The sequence below is a fragment of the Saimiri boliviensis genome, chromosome 2 (genome assembly GCF_048565385.1).
Source record: "Saimiri boliviensis isolate mSaiBol1 chromosome 2, mSaiBol1.pri, whole genome shotgun sequence".
Lineage (NCBI taxonomy): Eukaryota > Metazoa > Chordata > Mammalia > Primates > Cebidae > Saimiri > Saimiri boliviensis.
Genome location: NC_133450.1, coordinates 15,144,830 through 15,163,255, shown reverse-complemented (window position 1 = coordinate 15,163,255; position 18,426 = coordinate 15,144,830). Strand labels below are relative to the sequence as shown.

The 18,426-nt window shown below is 39.0% G+C and overlaps 1 protein-coding gene and 1 non-coding gene across 2 annotated transcripts in view; both read left to right on the top strand.

Annotated features, from left to right (window-relative positions):
* The first annotated feature begins 1,441 nt into the window (after positions 1–1,441).
* Positions 1,442–1,581, top strand: LOC120364049 (U4 spliceosomal RNA). The gene has a single exon (XR_005579407.1). It is a non-coding gene; the product is annotated as a U4 spliceosomal RNA (small nuclear RNA).
* Positions 1,582–5,605: 4,024 nt separating this feature from the next.
* The window catches only part of TTC8 (tetratricopeptide repeat domain 8), a 53,396-nt gene continuing 40,575 nt past the window's right edge, over positions 5,606–18,426 (top strand). Inside the window, exon 1 of the mRNA XM_003940909.3 lies at positions 5,606–5,854. Within this exon, the coding sequence (XP_003940958.1) occupies positions 5,741–5,854 (114 nt within the window). The 5' untranslated portion in view covers positions 5,606–5,740. The remainder of the gene's footprint in view (positions 5,855–18,426) is intronic.

Genomic DNA, 18,426 nt, shown 5'->3' with positions numbered 1-18,426 from the left:
TATCTCTGACCACTCTTTCTCAGTATGTTTTATTTTTCCTCTTTTCATTACCTGCCTCTTAATGTTGGGAATCTGCAGGGTTCTGTCTTGGCTCTCTTCTCATTCTACAAATTCTCCATGGGATGATCTCAGCCTCTTTATTGCTTTCCATGAGCAGATGTATAATAACATGAGTCTCAAATTTAATCTCCATCCCTGACCTCTCTCCATTGTTTCCAACTGGCTTCTGTCTCTAGTCACTAATGAAATATCTCCATCGGTCTGTCCCAGACACTTAAAATCATTATGTCCCAAATTGATTTTAATCTCTCTTTCTCTCTCTCTCTTTTTTTCCCCAACCTGTTCTGTCTCCTTCATTCTCATCTTGATGACTGGCTCGCCTATCCACACATGGACAGCCTAAAAGCTGGGAGTTATCCTGGCTTCTTTGCTTTCCTTAGCCAAATGTCCTCCCCATATTCAGTCCGTGTCCGAGTCCTGTTGATTCTATTTCTTGAACATATTTTGGCCTCTTCTGTCTATCCCCATTACTCTCAGTAACTCACAGCTTGACTACTGGAATAGTGTCCTAACTGATCTCCTTGTCGTCACTTTTAGGCAATCGAGCTGTTTTGTTTCACTGGTAAAACTTCTCTGGTGGCTTCTCATTTAATATGTGCTAAGATCCAAACTTCCCTGCGTGGTGTTCCATATTCTTAATGATCTGGCTTCAGCAAAACTTTATGTCTTTTTTTCCACTTCTCCTTTTCTGCCCACAGGATTGTGTGCTGTTGGGAAGCTTTTCCTCAGAGGCTGACCACAGAGCCATTTACAAACCCCACACACAGGTAGAATCACTCAGTCCTGTGCCTATGTTCATAGATGCGTTTTCTCACAGGTTTCCATCGTGGCTCCCATCACCCTTTATTAAACTTACTTGTTTATACGCACATTTCACCCCATTTCTCTGGCATCTCATAGTATTTAAAACAATTTTGGGCATAAATATCAGTATCAATAGATACACATCAAGAACATCCTTAAAGAATTCCTCAAGAAACTTCCTCAAGGAACTGGGAAAATGAGAACAACCTCCCATCTCTTTGGTAATTCCTCAAACTGTTCTGTGTCTAGCATGTAATAAATGTGGCCTGACTGAAATAGAGGAGCTACCTGGTTGCACACATTACTGATTCCCACCCAATGTGTTTCTGTGTTCTTTGAAAGACAATGTAATTGTGCCTTACTTGAATTAAATTGATGTGATCTCCACAATCATCCCATAAAACATCCACTCTCAATATCATCCTCATCTTCATTTTGAATGCAGTGTGGAAAATGCTGTGGTGGCCTCCAAATACAGGCAGACTATTCCCGAGGCCCTGGAACTGAGAGGCTCATAGGCCAGATTAAGATGATCAAATCAGTTAGTTTGTTAAACCAATTTAAAACATACAGTCTTAGCTTTGTGCAGTGAAAATATGGTAGCCAATGAGGTTTATCCTAGGTGCAGTTATTGCTGATTGAAAACTTTTCCAATAGCCTGACATGACAACTTGCAAGATAGTGAGCATTGGCAATTTTTGACAGTCACTATGGAGACTGATTTTTTTTTTTTTTTTTTTTTTTTTTTAGAAAAAAATGGGTCAAGAAAAAAGTGGGAAGAAAGGAGAAAGAGATTGGGTGGGTGAATACATACATTTAGATCAGGCAGGTGAAAGGACCACACTACTGTGGGTCACTCAATGTTCATATGTTCTGCCTCTCTCTCTGCCTCATCTGCCATCTCCAAAGATAGCATGGTTACAAGAACCAGAGTGTAGGCAAGAATGTTCAGAGATGGAAGGTTCATGGTGCCAATCTATGCTTGCTCAATCAAAAGGAAAGAGGTTGCCGGGTGCTGTGGCTCACACCTATAATTCCAATACTTTGGAAGATTGAAGCAGGCAGATTGCTTGAGCCCAGGATTTCAAGAACAGCCTGGGCAACATGGTGAGATCACATCTCTACAAATAATTAAAAAAAGAAATTAGCCGGGCATGATAATATGTCTTGCAGTCCCAGCTACATGGAAGGATGAGGTGGGAGGATCATTTGAGCCCTGGAGGTTGAGGCTGCAGTGAGTATGCAATGAGCCATGATCATGCCACTATACTCCAGTCTGGGCAACACAGAAAGGTCCTGTCCCCAATAAATAAAAATAATAAAAAGAGGTAAGTATGTGTGGCTACACCTATAGTCAGCAATGACCTGATAAGTAGTGTACATTTTAAGCACAAAACAAGTGAGTTAGAATGGATGATACCAATGGGTGTTCAATTTGAGGTAGACAAGACTGATCCATGCTTTATGAATATTTAAGGTTTACTTTTCTTTCTGTTTCTATCTACAAGTAACACTCCTGTTTTGTCCTTTTAATGTATGTTTAAGAAGTAAATGTCTATTCCATGTTTAACATGTTTCATGGGTTAATGATGTACTTATTATCTGTATTTAACATATGAATTGATGTAACATAAACTTACTGATAAGTTTCATCTATCCCATTTGTTTTCCTATTCTTTAGGGAAGAACAGAAAATTCTTAAATAATACAGCAAATGCATGTTACATTATGAATAAAAAATCTGAGGCACAAGGCCAGTAAGTCACTTCCACAAAGTCCCCACAACTAAGGGCATGGAAAGGTCAGATTTCAAATATAAGACATCTGGTTCCAGAGCCCACTTTTCTTTTTTCTTTTTTTTTTCTTTTTAGTGACAGGGTCTTGCTTTTCTGCCAGGCTGGAGTGCAGTGGCATGATCATGGCTCACTGCAGCCTTGACTTCATGACTTACTGGGCTCAAGGTTCAAGTGATCCTCCTTGCCTTTGGCCTCCGAAAGTGCTGAGATTGTAGGCCTGAGCCACCATGCCCGGCCTCAGAGCCCACTTCTTAATCACCATCCTAAACTGATTCCTAATTTGCCTGAGAAAACACAGCTGCTAAGTCTAACCTTAAGTCCATTCTTTTCGTGCTAATTAATCTTTGTGTATAAGTACTTCGGGCCAGGAGATTTGACTTATTCATCTCTGAATTCTAATCACTGAGCACAGAGCCTGGGCAAATACTTGTTGACCAAGAGAATATCTCATTTTATACCTTTTGTTTTTCTTTTGAGTTACGTTAAATGGGCAGAATAATTCCAATTTAACATTTAGGAAAATTTAACCTTTAGCATCTAAAGTTAAATTACCTTAGGTATTTGATTTAAAACTGATTAATCTAAAGAAATATCTAGTTGCTAGAGAGTAAAAGATAAGGATCTATGAACCGAGATCTAGCATCGATTGTGAAACTGACCTTTTAAAGGGCTTGCTTCTCTGTGCTTCACTTTCTCTAGTAGAAAAATGGTCCTAGTAACTCTTATCTATGCCCTTCACCAGGAAGTGTTATAGTCTCTATTCTTCCTATTACTAGCATTTTTTTTTTTTGAGACGGAGTTTCGCTCTTGTTACCCAGGCTGGAGAGCAATGGCGCAATCTCGGCTCACCGCAACCTCCACCTCCTGGGCTCAGGCAATTCTCCTGCCTCAGCCTCCTGAGTAGCTGGAATTACAGGCACACGCCACCATGTCCAGCTAATTTTTTTTTTGTATTTTTAGTAGAGACGGGGTTTCACCATGTTGACCAGGATGGTCTCGATCTCTTGACCTCGTGATCCACCCGCCTCGGCCTCCCAAAGTGCTGGGATTACAGCATATTTTTTTTAAAAAGGGATTCTGCTTTATCAGTTAGATATTATTAAAAAATGTAAATCTGTGTATAGATTCATAAAATCAATGAACCATAAACATATTTACATGATATTAAAATGACATATTTTTTATATCCCTTTAAAGACACATTTTATGCTACATTTGGACTTGTTTTAACATCCTGAAACTTTCTAAATATCCTACAATTTTCCTCATTTATTTGTTGTGAGAGAAAAAAACTAGCCTTCTGAATGAAGTTAACATACGTTATATGCTAGTAAAATATTTCAATGCATCATTTGTTCCACATTTATTTATATGTTTATTGGCATGTTTATTTCCCCACTTAGGAAAATGTTTTTCTCTGTAGGAAGCTGGCAATAATCTCAATAGATACAAGACTAGAACTCACCACAATAGGTGATTAATCCTGGCTACCCATCAGAATCACCTGGGATACTTCAAAAAACTGATGCCCCAGTCCTACCTCAAACAATTTTAAGGCAGTATTTCTAGGGATGGAATTGGGACATTAAGAACTTTCCAGATATTCTAGTGTAATCTCCCTGAAAGTCTGAATGAAGCAGCCCATGGTTTCTGGGTGTCAAGTTTTTGAGAACACACATGCCGATAATTGACAATTGGGCTCAATATTTCACAGGGTCTTTTTGTTTTCTGGTACAGTGTAAGCAGATTACTATGTAAGTGATTTTCAACCTGACTCCATATAGTCAGATGTTCTAAATAAACATTTTAAAAGAATAGTTTTAGATTTACAGAAAAGTCACAAACATAGTAGACAGTTCCCATATACCCAGTTTCTCTCTTGTATAACATGTTGGCACATTTGTTTTTGTGTCAGATGGTACATTTGTTACAACTAAGGAACCAATATCAGTACATTACTATTAACTAAACCCTGCAGTTTATTTGGATTTCAGTAGTTATCATCTAATATTATTTCTCTAGTCCAGGATCTCACTTAGGGTACCACATAACATTTAGTCATCATGTCTCCTTCACCTCCTCTGATCTGTGACAGTTTTTTAGACATTCCTTGTTTATGATAACCTTGACAGTTTTGATGAGTGCCGTTCAGGTATTCTGCAGAATATTTGGAGAAATGACTCTGCACAAGTAAACACTTGCCAAACAGCAAGTGCCAGCAGACGGTGTTTCACAAAGCTCTTTTTAAAAATTATTCTTTTGCACACATTATCTAGTTTGGTAAAACTGTCACCAATTTACAATCCAGAATCACCATGAAAGTCGAATTAACAAACGTTACTTTGTTAATTAACAAATTAACTATAGCAGCCTGTAGTCAACCAGATTGTAGTTCCAGCTCTCTAACTCAATGCAAGTTTAATAATTTCTATTCTCTGAGTCTATGTCAGTTTCTCATCTGTAAAATGAGAAAAGCAAGGCCCTTGCAATTCAGACGTTGAGATTGGTGGGAAGGACTTGAGAAGCAGAGCGGAGAGTTTCGGGATTTAGGGCTTTAGGTCTTGATGGGTGGGATGGTACTGTAGAAGCTGTTCACTTGTTTGTGATTCTAGAATCGGAAGGTAAAGTGAGAGGGACAAAAACAAGCGAAAGGAAGAAGTAGGACAGACAGCGCCCAGAGGATCAACTCTCCACACTTTTCGGGACCTGCGAGGCGGGCCAAGCATTCGGTTGCTAGGCAACTGCGCCTCCTGTGAGGGTGGAGGACCCCAGGGCAAGTGTCTAAGTTACTACCTTTTTGTTTAGCCGCGGTGCCTGCTTCTCAAAGTTAATGAAACCTGTAGCCTTTAAAAATAGACTTTTTTTTTTTTTTGAAACCAAAGTTTAGGCACGTTCTGCTGTAGCTGAGTTCTGCTTGAGGTGGTTTTTCTTCTTCCTGTTCTCAGGCGCGCTGCGGGCACCTCTCGGGTAAGGCCCCAGCCTTCGCGGGTTGCCAGGCAGAGTCGGACGCCCGCCAGCTCCCAGCTCCACGCCCACCGTTCTCCTGGAGCGCCAGGCCTTTGCTGGCCTTGCCTGCAGCCATGGGCTCGGAGATGGAGCCGCTGCTCCTGGCCTGGAGCTATTTTAGGCGCAGGAAGTTCCAGCTCTGCGCCGATCTATGCACGCAGATGCTGGAGAAGTCCCCTTATGACCAGGTACTGGCCAGCTCACGTCAGCCTAAGCATCCTGGCGCCGAGGCGGCGGGGTCTGGGGCGTCCCCCGGCTCCGGGTGGGGAGGCCAGGGAGGAAGGCCCGAGGCGGGGCTGACCGTTCGGTCCCCAGAGGCGCCCGAGGCGAGACCTTGTGGAGCTGCGGCTGGTGGGTCCCTTGTCCGCCATGTCCGCAGGAATCGCGAGTTCTGTGCGTTGATCGCCCCCTCCTCACAATCTTCTGCCTTCCCTCCCCTGTACTTGCCCTAGAATGAGAGCCCTGAATTTTCCTTTGATGAGGAACTTTGATAATTCATTTATACTTGCATATTGATGGGCGCTAAGCGCTCAGCGTTTGCGTTATTAGTGTCTAAAATTAATTTGTATAAAGATCTGTGACTCTCCACCTCCTGTTAACATAGCTGCCTTCTTCCTTTTGGATCGAACATGTGATCCTCCCACCTCATCTTTAGACTGCTGTCCAAGAGTGGAGGAGGCCAGGAGTTTAGCTTGAGGAAGTCAGCGGAATGAGAATCTAGGAGGGGAAAAGATACATTTATTATTTTAAAAATTACCTGGGCAATGGAAGCTACAATTTTAGGAGGGAGATATGGGAAAGAAAGGCTCCTTACAAAAAGGAATGATGGTATTGATGAAAAGTTAGGCCGGGCGCAGTGGCTCACGCCTGTAATGCCAGCGCTTTGGGAGGCCAAGTCGGGCGGATCACTAGAGGTCAGGAGTTCAAGACCAGCCTGGCCAACATGGTGAAACCCCGTCTCTACTAAAAATACAAAATTAGCTGGGCATGGTGGCGGGCGCCTGTAATCCCAGCTACTCCGGAGGCTGAGGCAGAGGCAGAAGAATCGCTTAAACCCAGGAGGCGGAAGTTGCAGTGAGGCCAGATCATGCCACGCCACTGTACTTCAGCCTGGGCGACAGGGCAAGACTCTGCCTCAGAAAAAAAAAAAAAAAAAAAAAAAAAAAAGAACGTAAATGAACTAGAGTAATGTGTATAGCAAGTGGAAAAGGTGGTATACAATGTATGTGAGGAGGGTATAATTCTGGTGGGCAGGTGGCTTGCGGAATAGACAAAAGAAGGAGAAAAATGGGAAAATAGGAGTAGCGCTGCAGCAGTTAGTGCTTTTAGTAAATGGGGAATATACCTACATAGTTCCAGTTCTCTAGCTTTTCCTCTAGTGGTGTTGCCCTGGAGATGTTAGAAAAAAATGGAAAATTGAAGGGAGTTACAAAAGCGGAGGCATGAGTGTGCTGTTACTAGGCTCTGCCTTAGCTTCCAGCAAATGGATGATGGATGATAACCTGCTGAAATGAACGCTTTGTCCTTCAGATAGTACGTCTCTCTTAGAACAGCCTATGTTAGTGGTGATACAAAGCTAGGTTCTGTTCTTGACAGTTCACGTTAGTTAATAGGACTATGTTTCTGTAGACAAGCATTTTTCCAAGTTGTTTTTTGGCATAATAATCTCATAGATACTGCTTTAAAAAACAAATATGTCTGGGAACCATGAAAAAATATTGACCCCTTTATATTGGTACAACAGAAGTTTGTTAAGAACCTTTGATGTGCCAGACAATTGTTCTAGGCACAATGGTTTACAGGAACCTTATGTACTGTTGTCATTTTTCCATTGCTTTAAGGTAATTTTCTTTTTCTTTCTTTCTTTCTTTCTTTTTTTTTTTTTTTGAGACAGAGTTTTGCTCTTGTTACCCAGGCTGGAGAGCAATGGCGCGATCTCGGCTCACCGCAACCTCCACCTCCTGGGTTCAGGCAATTCTCCTGCCTCAGCCTCCTGAGTAGCTGGGATTACAGGCACGTGCCACGATGCCCAGCTAATTTTTTGTATTTTTAGTAGATACGGGGTTTCACCATGTTGACCAGGATGGTCTCGATCTCTTGACCTCGTGATCCACTGGCCTCGGCCTCCCAAAGTGCTGGGATTACAGGCGTGAGCCACCACGCCCGGCCGCTTTAAGGTAATTTTCATTCTGTGTTCCACACAACAGCAGTCCCAAGAGAGAGAAAGTTTCCTCATTAAATACATTTGGGAAAGGTATGTTCCTTCTTGGAGATTCAGGATGCACACTGAAGGCTCTGAGTAGTTTTGAAGAAAAGAAAGCTAATTTTGCCTATTTTTGATTAATCCAAATAGTGAAATAGTTCTGAAACTTATTTGACCAACAGATTCCTTTTTTTTTTTTTTTGGCCCAGAGGTAGGGTCAAATAATGTTCACTGTTATCCTGGGAAGTTGTTGGTACATTGGGAAATGTAGGTGGAGCAGCAGTATTTTTATTAATGGTTAAGGCCCTCTAATCTTGAGTTCAGTATTGCACCTATGAATTGAGATACCAGGACTTTATATGTATTCATCTCAATGACCTTTTATTGAGTGCTTACTACAGATTGTGTATCCCTTATCTGAACTGCTTGTGACTAAACCTGAATAGTTTTTAAAAAATGTTATTGTTTTATTTTCATGAGAAGGGTTGATATGTTCGGCTCCAATAAATATCAGAGTAGGTCTAAGAGAATCAGTACCAGATCTGGAGGAAATTTGATATTCTTTTCCCTTCTAATCATTTTTATTTGTTTTGTTGAGGTAGTTTATTATGGTTGAACTGTATATATTGTCAGAATAATGAGTAGCATTTTACCAGGAATAGATGTTTAACTTGATGTTATTTTACCAAAGTTGGCTTTTGATACAAGGGCTATTGAAATGTTTACAGGGTTTACTCATGTTAGTCATTCTTTGACCTAACTTTAAACACTGTGCTGTTATTACTGTATATTTTTCACAGCACCAGTTTCAGTATTTTGCACCCACTTCTTATTTCATGTTGGAAATATTTCCCAGTATGATTTTTCCCAAGCTTGAAGAAATCCTACCTTTTCCTTAATTAAAAAAAAACTTATATTTATGTTAGAGCATTGATGTAATTAATGAAGAGCTTTAGGAAGAGAGCTTAAGGAAGTTCCTTTGAATGCAAGCTTGAAAATTCTCTTTCCTTAGAACATGACACCAAGACCGGAGGTCTGTGTGGTATCCCGAGCACCTGATGCAGAGTCAGGCACATGGGGGCTCTCGTTATGTATTTGCTGAATGAGTTCATCAATCATGTTCATATATGTATTTTGATGGAGTTGTTCATATGTGCCAGCTTCCCCTCTATGATGATCATCCTAGTTGCCTGATGATCTTTGTCTTCCCCGTCCCATCCTTAATTCTCAGCACCATAGGTTCTTAAATGTACACTTTCTTTTACAAATAAATATAATTTCATTATGGGCCTTCTTAATTCATTTCTTGTTTTGAGGGTCAGTTTTTAAAAATCAATTTTTAAAATTCTTTCTGGATTCCTCCAGGAGAGTGTTTCTAATAGTAATGATCATCACTGCTATTTCTTATAGTATTCATTGTTTCAGTAGAGGAAGTTAAATGATGGAGAGATTCACAATCTAACAGAAATGTGATCAGAGCGGGAGCAGAAGGTCCTCTCCTCTGCAGTTATCTGGTTCACCTTCATGCTCCTTTAGCCTCATGGGCATTTATTGAGGTTTCCACATTTGAGAGTACTTTTCATCTATAACTATTTGAATTACTGTTCCTGTGCCACCAAACTGATTATAGTGTGGAGTGACTTTGAAACTCCTGGACCCAGAGAGGAGCCCAGAAATTAAAATATTTTGTCTGAGTGCCAAATGGATTCATTTTTGCTCTTATGTTTTCTCCTCCCTATTATAAAAGATAGTTTTTGTTTTTAATAATGTCATTTTTCACTTTTGGTTTTGCTTATTTTTCTCCCAGATGAGAAAAACCTCTCTAAAATGATTTGTTCTTTATTAATCTTTTTATAAGCTGGTTCAGAGAGCTTCAAAAAGATAACATTTTGGTCCTGATATTGAGATGAAGCCCACCTCTAAGACTATTTCATATGCATTTGTTTCACCTTTAAGGGATACTATTTTGGTGTAGAATCATCAAAAGTCTTTAATTATTGCCTTGTATTTTCTATTAGGATTTCTGGATTTTATTTTTGATAGTCAGGCTAGCTAGAGAGGTATGATGGACTATGCCAATAGCATGTTTCTTCCGAGTAATACATTTTAATTTGGCTACAAAAGGACTGAAGGGTATATATAATAATATGGTGTTTGGCATTGGGGAAGGGTTCTTGAAGAACATGGGTTCTCAACTGCTTTTTCTAGACACAAAATGGTGAGGGACAGAGGCTGGCCAGGGCCTATAAGCATGAAGGGTATTAAAGTTCAGATCTGTTAAGAATAAAGAAAGAATGATAACTAATTTATCATAATTTCCTCTTTCAAATTAAATATAGTAGGAATAACGAATTCATAGAGAAGCATTTTCTTTTTCAAAGGGTTCTTTAAATTGTGACTGAAAAAGTGGTTTAAAGTTGTAAGATATGAAGAGAGGAAATTCAAAACAGTCCTTGCCATGCAGCACTGTGACCTAGAGGGAATGCTTGCTTTTGCAGCTCATGTTGATCATCATCCTGATTAGTTGCTTAATCTGTTTACTGTTCTTTGTGTTCCATATGTCAGATTCATGGCTTTAAAACCAGTCCTGATTTTTTAGCTCCATTATAATTAAACAGTTAATAAAACATGCAGTTTTTTTTTTCAGGCAGTGGGATTTTTAAAAGACAATATGCTTTCATTAATGGGGTAGTTGTCTGGTAGATTTTTCAGATTATTAAAATCGGTGATTCTGAGGGTGGGACCCATTAGCTGTACGAGAATGGGAGAGAGACTTTTTCCTAACTTACATTCTTCTCGTTTTGCCCAATCTTTGCTTATAATGAGAGATGTTAAAGAAAGGAGGGGGTTATTATTGTAAATGGTTTGAAGGAGGAGAAATGGCTGAAAATGACTGGCTTAGTAGATGAAAGACAAGAAACCAGGGCTCCCCAGTGAGCTATATGTTAGTAGTTGGTTGAGACAGTGATCTGGTGATCCAAGCCAAAGAACATATCATGTGATTATCTAATTGGTTTCCTCTTTGGGACCATGGGGACTTAGCCAGACTTAATCCTTTGATTCTATACACTGCGGAGCAGGTCATTTTATGAATTTGCATTTCTGCTAAATTATACAGATTACATTCCCACTTGTCTGTGTGGTCACTAGACCTCCCTAACCTTCTGAAACCCATCAATTACTCTATTCTCTTACACTTTTCCCCGCTTCTTTCATTACTAAATTTTGAATAATCACTCGGCAGTTTAAGCAGGGAGCTGAGTAGACTCTTTAGCCAGTACTGGTGGTAATTAGAAAGTTGCATTCAGAATTATTTGGAGATCTAATTCCCTAAAGTAACAGAAACAAGCTAAGAGAATGCTGAACCCGAGGGTAGAAGGAAGGAAGCAAACAGATGTGACTTGAAGTTGATGCTAATGAGTATTTTCTAGTTCTAGGCAGTGGCATGCTACTTTCCACGTCCTATTACCCACTTTGAGGGAGATTGAGGACGTTTTAATTTGATCTGCCATCACTGGGAGTCAGTTCTGAGTTCTCAAAGGGAAAGTAATAGGCGGTTTGGTGCTTCTATTAAGCTTATACTTGAATAAGTGTGATAATATATGTGAAAGAACTCTAAAAGTTGTGAAGTTTTCTTAAAAATGCAAAGTTTTATTAGTAGTCCTTAACATTCTCCTATGAAGTAGGTAATATTTCTTCAATTTGAAAAGGTAATGTGGTTTATATAATTTGTTCAAGGTCATGGAGCTAAGTGGCTCCCTAAGGATCAAGCCTAGCCTAGGTCTTCTGACCCTAGGGCAAAGCCTGGAGCTTTCTGCTCAACTGCGTTGATACCTGTAGAAATGGTTTGCTAGACTAAGTGAAGCTGCATGGGTGAATTAATTTAAATCACAAAACTATAACAGAGAGAGACCCAAAGAAGAAAGGCTCGGTGATTTTTTTAAAGAGGGTTATTCCTTGTTTCCAGATTAAAACCTTCTGACTCTTTTCCTTCATAGTCCTGCTCTTGATGTATCTCCAGAGAGCCATGCCCGTCTTTGGTCTTTCTACATCCTACGGTAGTCTGTGTTCCATTCTTGCTGTCATCCCAGATACTCAGCAAAGTGCCTGCTCTGGACCCAGAGTGTCTAGGTTCAAATACTGCCTCTATACCTTCGAGGTAGGAGACCTACAGGACTTGTTTTCTGGTCACAACACTGCTGACCAAAACAGGATCTGGTCCAGACAGGATAAAGTGAGGAAACCAGCAGATGGCAGGGAAAGCAATCCCTGGCTGCCCTCACTGTTTATCAGCATAACTCTCCCACTAGCTGCCATGACATTTTAAAAATGCCATGGCAATGACCCAGAAGTTACCACCCCTTTCTGTGGCAACAACCCATAAGTTACTGCCCTTTTCCTAGAAAGTTCTAAATAACCTGCTCCCTAATTTGCATTGGCCCACCCCTTAATTTGCATGTAATCGAAAATGGATTTTCATGAGTATAAATGCAGTTGCCAGAAGCCCATAGTTGCTGATTTTGGCCACACTGCTTATGAGTTAGTCCTATTCTGGAAGGAGCAGTACCATCCAATAAAAGATTGCTGTCTAATACCACTGACTCACCCTAGAATTATTTCCTGGGCAAAGCCAAGAACCCTCCTGGGCTAAGCCCCAATTTTGAGGCTTGCAGGTCCTGCAACACCTTGCTCTCAGAGTTTTCTCATCTGTACCTTGAAGAATTGTTATAAGGCTCATTAACACGTGGTAAGTGATAAAAAATGTTAGCTGCTATTGTCTGTACAGCTACAGATATTTGCGTGCAGGATTCTGTCATCTATATTTTTCTTAAAGAATTGCTGGAAATTTGGAAAGCATTTGTGAGAAAGATGTCCAGCGAAATGGATGGTGAAAGGATGTTGAATATAGTTCATAATCATTTTCGCTCAGTAATTTCCAGAATTACCTCCCCCTTCTCTGACTTTCTTATCTTCCATGTCTTCTGCTTTTCTTTCGTTCACCTAAGTCACCTATAATTTGACCATAATGTGAGTATAGTGTTTGACACGTTGTACTGTTAATGTTGTGGAATTAATGTGTTCTTTGCCACATACTCACTTAGGCCTGGTCTCCATTTTCCATCAACGCAGTCCCTTACCTGTCTCTGCACCTCCCTACTCATTAGGCCTCTCATTTTCTTCTCTGACCTTCACATGATGATTTCCCATAATTTCCCTACATACTCTTTATTCACATGATCAGTCCTAAATGTGTTCCTGAAGGGCAGAAGAACAAAAGAGAGGTCACGAAGACCTGCCTCAGTGAGCAGAAATCCTCTGAGGCTGAACTGGTGGTTTCATTTTATGTCACTGGAAGAATCTACCTGTCCTTGGCAAGTCACAGCATCCAGTATCAGTGACTTCTGTCTCCTTTAGCTATTTTTTCCTTTTTACACATTGTCTAGAATCACCCGCAGTGAACTTTCTCCCCCAGTTTTCTATAATATATTGGATTTATCTTATATCTCTCCTAAACTTTACCTTTCAGTCCTGCCTTTTTATGTCCAACTTTTTTTTTTTTTTTTTTAAATTTCCAAGAGGCACTGGCAAGAAGGAGCACTTGATTCCCTCAACCGTTTGTGTGACCCTAAACAAATTACTTACCATCTCTGAGTTTGTTTCCTTATCTGTAAAGTGGATAATAATTCTTACCTGCTTTCCTTAGATGGTTGTTATGAGATTCAAATGAGATAATGGGCTAGAGAGATATATATGCGAGTAAAGAGAAAAAAGAATAGAAAGTGTTACTTTCATCTGGCATGTCATTCCATGGATTGGTGTGTTTCCTTAAGTTTGGACTGTGTTTAGGAAATCTGTACTTTTTCCACATCCTTTGTAGTCACCCTGGAGTTGAAACCCTCCAATTGCTATGTGTTCTCTAGTTGCTGTTTTGTGTTCGGTTCAGTTGATTGCCAAATCTTCTCTAACTCCCATCCTCCGGGGCCCTCATTTTCTAGCCTAACTTAACCTTTTCCTCTCATGTCCCTACCATATGTCATGCTAAATAAATCGCATGTCCTTACATGGTGACCATATGGTTTTTACACTGTTTGTACTAATAATATATTTTTTAAAAAATATTTAAGTTGTTTTTGAATATAGTGGCTGTAGATGCAAGGATCTTTTTTCCCTTTTCTGTTTCTTAGTACTTTCCTCAGTAAAACAGATTAAGTGCTCAACAGACGCTGCTGACTAGACAGACATGTAAATGTAGTTGTTTTATAAATAAATTTGTTGTCTGATTTTTTTGAACTGATGGGTTTCTATTTAATTTGTACAGGAAAATTCAGATCCTGAGTTTAGCAGCATCTGGCACTAATGTATATTATGTAGTTTATTTATAAAAATTTCTTGGAGGATATTATAGTCAGAATTAACTTATTGCCAGTCATGAATCCCATTAAATTTATGAAGAATAGAGGGGTTTGTATTGTATAGGTTTTCCTTCTTCTCCTTAAGTGATTAAAGTCTGAATATTTTAAACACCATGAACTTATTTTTGAATGAAAGAAACTATTTCCTTGGTATAGTGATGAAATTATTCTTAATTTTTGACATATTGCGTGGTCATTAAACAAGCAGTTAAGATATCTTCTCTTTGAACTTTGAAGGAGGTTAATTAGAATTTTCTGATCATATAAAATTTAGCATTCTTCAGTATATATTTGTTTTACACAACTCTTGAGAACACTTGTGTAAGAAGACTAAAGTTAATTTTTGGATTTTTATTGAGTAAGAGTTCACCTACAAATACGTGGTTTTTATTTTAGAAACTGTATTTCTTAAAACTGTTTACTGCCTTCTTAATGCTTTCCAGGAACCAGATCCTGACTTGCCAGTGTGTCAGGTAAAGAAAGGTTCAGCTGCAACCTTTAGTTTAGAGAATCCTTTAATTGCTATAGCTTAGTTGTTGCTATAGTAGTTTAGAAAATTTGCTGCATATCTACCTGTGGGTTTTTTAAATTAGCCATATCTGTCAGACATTCTATAAATAAATAATTATATTTTCAATACTTTTGTGTATATTGATAGACTTGTACAACTACTGCACTCTACTCATTGGGACTTGGAGCTTAAATGGAAATGACCAAGATGGACTAGAAGGTTAAGAAAAAATAAAGGAGGCGAGGGGAACCAAGGACTCAGAAAGGGAGCAGGAGAGTCAGCGGAATGACAGATGTCTGAAAAGACTGTGATGGATGGGATGGCATGTCTTGAGTCAAGAGTGGACTCTGCTTGGGAGGGTGTTGGTTTTAACTGACCTGGTGGCTCTAAGAGAGAGGAGCCTGACATGGTGAGCGAGGAAGGAAGGGACAGTGGCCAGACAGTCACATCAACCAAATCAATTTGGGTAAGGATGAGAGGCACAGAGATTTGCCAACTGGATAAGACATAAGGGAGTGAATTGGGAAGAAGCCCTGGGAGAAAGGAGGGGGGCACCTGGCCATTGAGAGCTGCCAGTGAGTCTGGGACTAAGGAGAGAAGTTGTGCAGAATTGTAAATCAGAGAGCTTAAATGTTGCCAGGTGTTTGCCCTGCCAAACGAGATGGAATGTTAACAGGTTTTTTTTTTTTTTTTTTTTTTTTTTTAAGGTAAATAGGAGAATTGTACCTCATTAGGGTTCATATGAGCAATCAGCAAACCTTTTAGAATAGAAAGCAATTTACAGAGTACTCTTATGGAGGCCTGGGTAGTATTTAACACATTGTAAATAGATTAAAATGTGGCACTGTGTTCTTTAAAAGGCTGACGTTTGTCTTTTGAATGTTCATAATCTTGATTTACAAACTGAGAGATGGGGCAAAACTATTTTTTTGGCATAATATGGATACAAGTCATTCAAAAAGGATCACTGTTATGAATACTGTGGATTTTGTTCTCAGGAAATTTGGAAAATTTTGTTTAAAATTTAAAACATCAATAATTTGCATTGTAGGAATGGTTTTAAAACTATAAATGGTATTTAAGAGCTTCAAACTAGCATAGGGACTTCATGAAAAACCTGTATTTGGCATTGTTTTCCAGTTCTGTTGGTATAGACCTAATTATCTGCTCCATAATGGTACAAAAAGGAACAAGGCTGACTAGATTTTTTTGGCCTTACGATTCACACTTTTGGAGTTTCTTCTTTTTGCACAATTTTACAACTTCAAAAGGAATGAGGCTGTATACAGTAACAATTCAGTATCTTGTGCCTAAGTTTTCATTTTCATGGAGTAGGCAGAATGTCAATAGTTACTGAGTCTTATGATGTCTAAATCAGGTCAGACAGACTCTTCCTTTGGTAGCCTTATTCTAATAATAAACTGAAGTTGTTTCTTACATGCTTTAAACTACTGGCCTTGCATTCTTTATTAGGAGTAACAAAATAATTTAAATATGTTTTGCAGTCAGCAGAGTTTCAACCTCTTCATATGTTTATTTTCATAACAAACACTGAATTAATGTCACAGAGGATAGAATGAGTGAGTCAGTATTTTCCTGATGTTTGCTGGCAAGTATCTGCCTCAGAAGTAATGTCCTGTAGACTAACTCAATTGGTGAATGAGATAGGATTGTGTTTCAAAGATATAAAGGGAAAAATTGATATGATTATTCATTTGGTTTGGGAGAACCTGTGCTTTTCCCTTAAAAAACAAAATTCCAAAAGCATCAGTTATTTTTATTAATATTATGGTACTTGAAACAAATTTACATAAACTATTTTTTTAACTGTGTGACTCCCATTTATTAATAACATATCTGATAAGGCAAATTTATATTTTTATTTAGTTTCAAGGGGCAGTTTGGGATTATTGTATATGCTTTGTTATTCATTTTATTGTAATCACTGAATAGTTTTAAACTTTTTCTGGGTTTGTTTTTTAAAAACATACAGAGGATTTTAGGGCTGTAAAACATACTTGGCTTGTTTCCAAAGTAAAAAAATTTATTATTTTTTTTAAATCCAAAGCTCCATCTGCTGTTTTCATTAAAATCTCAAGAATTGTTCACATTGCCAGGAGCAGTTCTTTGAAAACAGTCTGATGTTTAATCAAGCAGTGATATGTGATTTTCAAGGTCATTTTTTGTTAGGACAGAAGATAACTCGGAAAGATTAATTTTCTCAAACAGTGATACCATTTAAAATTGAATAACAGTATAAGTAGATTTTATTCTAGAGCTATAAATATCAAAAATTCATACCATTGTTTTAAGAATTATTTTAGAGATTAAATTGATATTTATCAGTTTATCTTTTTTTAAAAGTACATTCTTATGAAATACAATGTTTAAAAAGATATTCCTAGCCTTGGCACAGTGCCTCACACCTGTAAACTCAGTACTTTAGGAGGCCAAGGCAGGAGGATCACTTGAGGCCAGGAGTTCAAGACCAACTAGGGCAACAAAGTGAGATATTCCATCTCTGCAAACAAACAAACAACGCTGGGCATGGTAGTACACACCTGTAGTCCTATCTACTCTGGAACCTGAGAACTGAGGTGGGAGGTGGGAGGATCACCTGAGCCCTGGAGGTCAAGTCTGCACCACTACCTTCCAGCCTGGGCAACAGAGTGAGAGCCTGTTTCAAAAAAGAAAAAAAGTTCCTATTTGACTTTGACTTTAGAAGTATTTATTCATATTGCAGGGAAGGAAGGGTGGATTTTCTTTTGTATATTGTTTAGTCTAATATAAAAAATTTGTAACTCTTTAGTATTTAAGAGGTCAGCTGGGGGATGGATGTCAAGAATCATGATGGATTAGACTATGAAATAACAGTATAAACTTGAAAATAGTTAAAAGTAAAATATATTAATAACCAACTATATAAATGCTGCTATAATGATAAAACTTGACCTAAGGCTGAGCGCGATGGCTCATGCTTGTAATCCCAGCACTTTGGAAGGCCAAGGAGGGTGGATCACCTGAGGTCAGGAGTTCAAGACCAGCCTAGCCAACATGGCAAAACCTTGTCTCTACTAAAAACACAGAAAATTAGTGGGGCGTGGTGGTGCATGCCTGTAATTCCAGTTACTTGGGAGGCTGAGGCAGAATCAAGAATTTCTTGAACCTGGAAAGCGGAGGTTGCAGTGAGCTGAGATCGTGCCATTGTACTCCATCTTGGGCAACAAGAGCAAAATTCTGTCTCAATAAATAAATGAATAAACAAATGAACTTGATTAAAGTAGGACTCCAAATCATAGTTCTGAAGTCTCGAGACTTAACTTCTTATTATCAGGATAAAAATTTATATACCTCACTGTGGCCTAACAGGATCCATCACCTGGCTCCTGACTTTTTCTCCACCTTCTTCCCTGATTCTTCATCCACACTCAATTCTTCGAGTTTCCAAACACGCCATAGCCTCTCTAGCTAGCCTCCCTATTGTCCATTTTGCTTGGCCACTGGGCTGAATTCTTCTCTTCTACCCTTCCTTCCACTCCCAGTTAGCTGGACACATTTTCTCTGTTCTCCTATCACACACTTATTTTTGTTTTCCATTTCTGTTACTACGTTTTTCCCATTACATGGAAATTA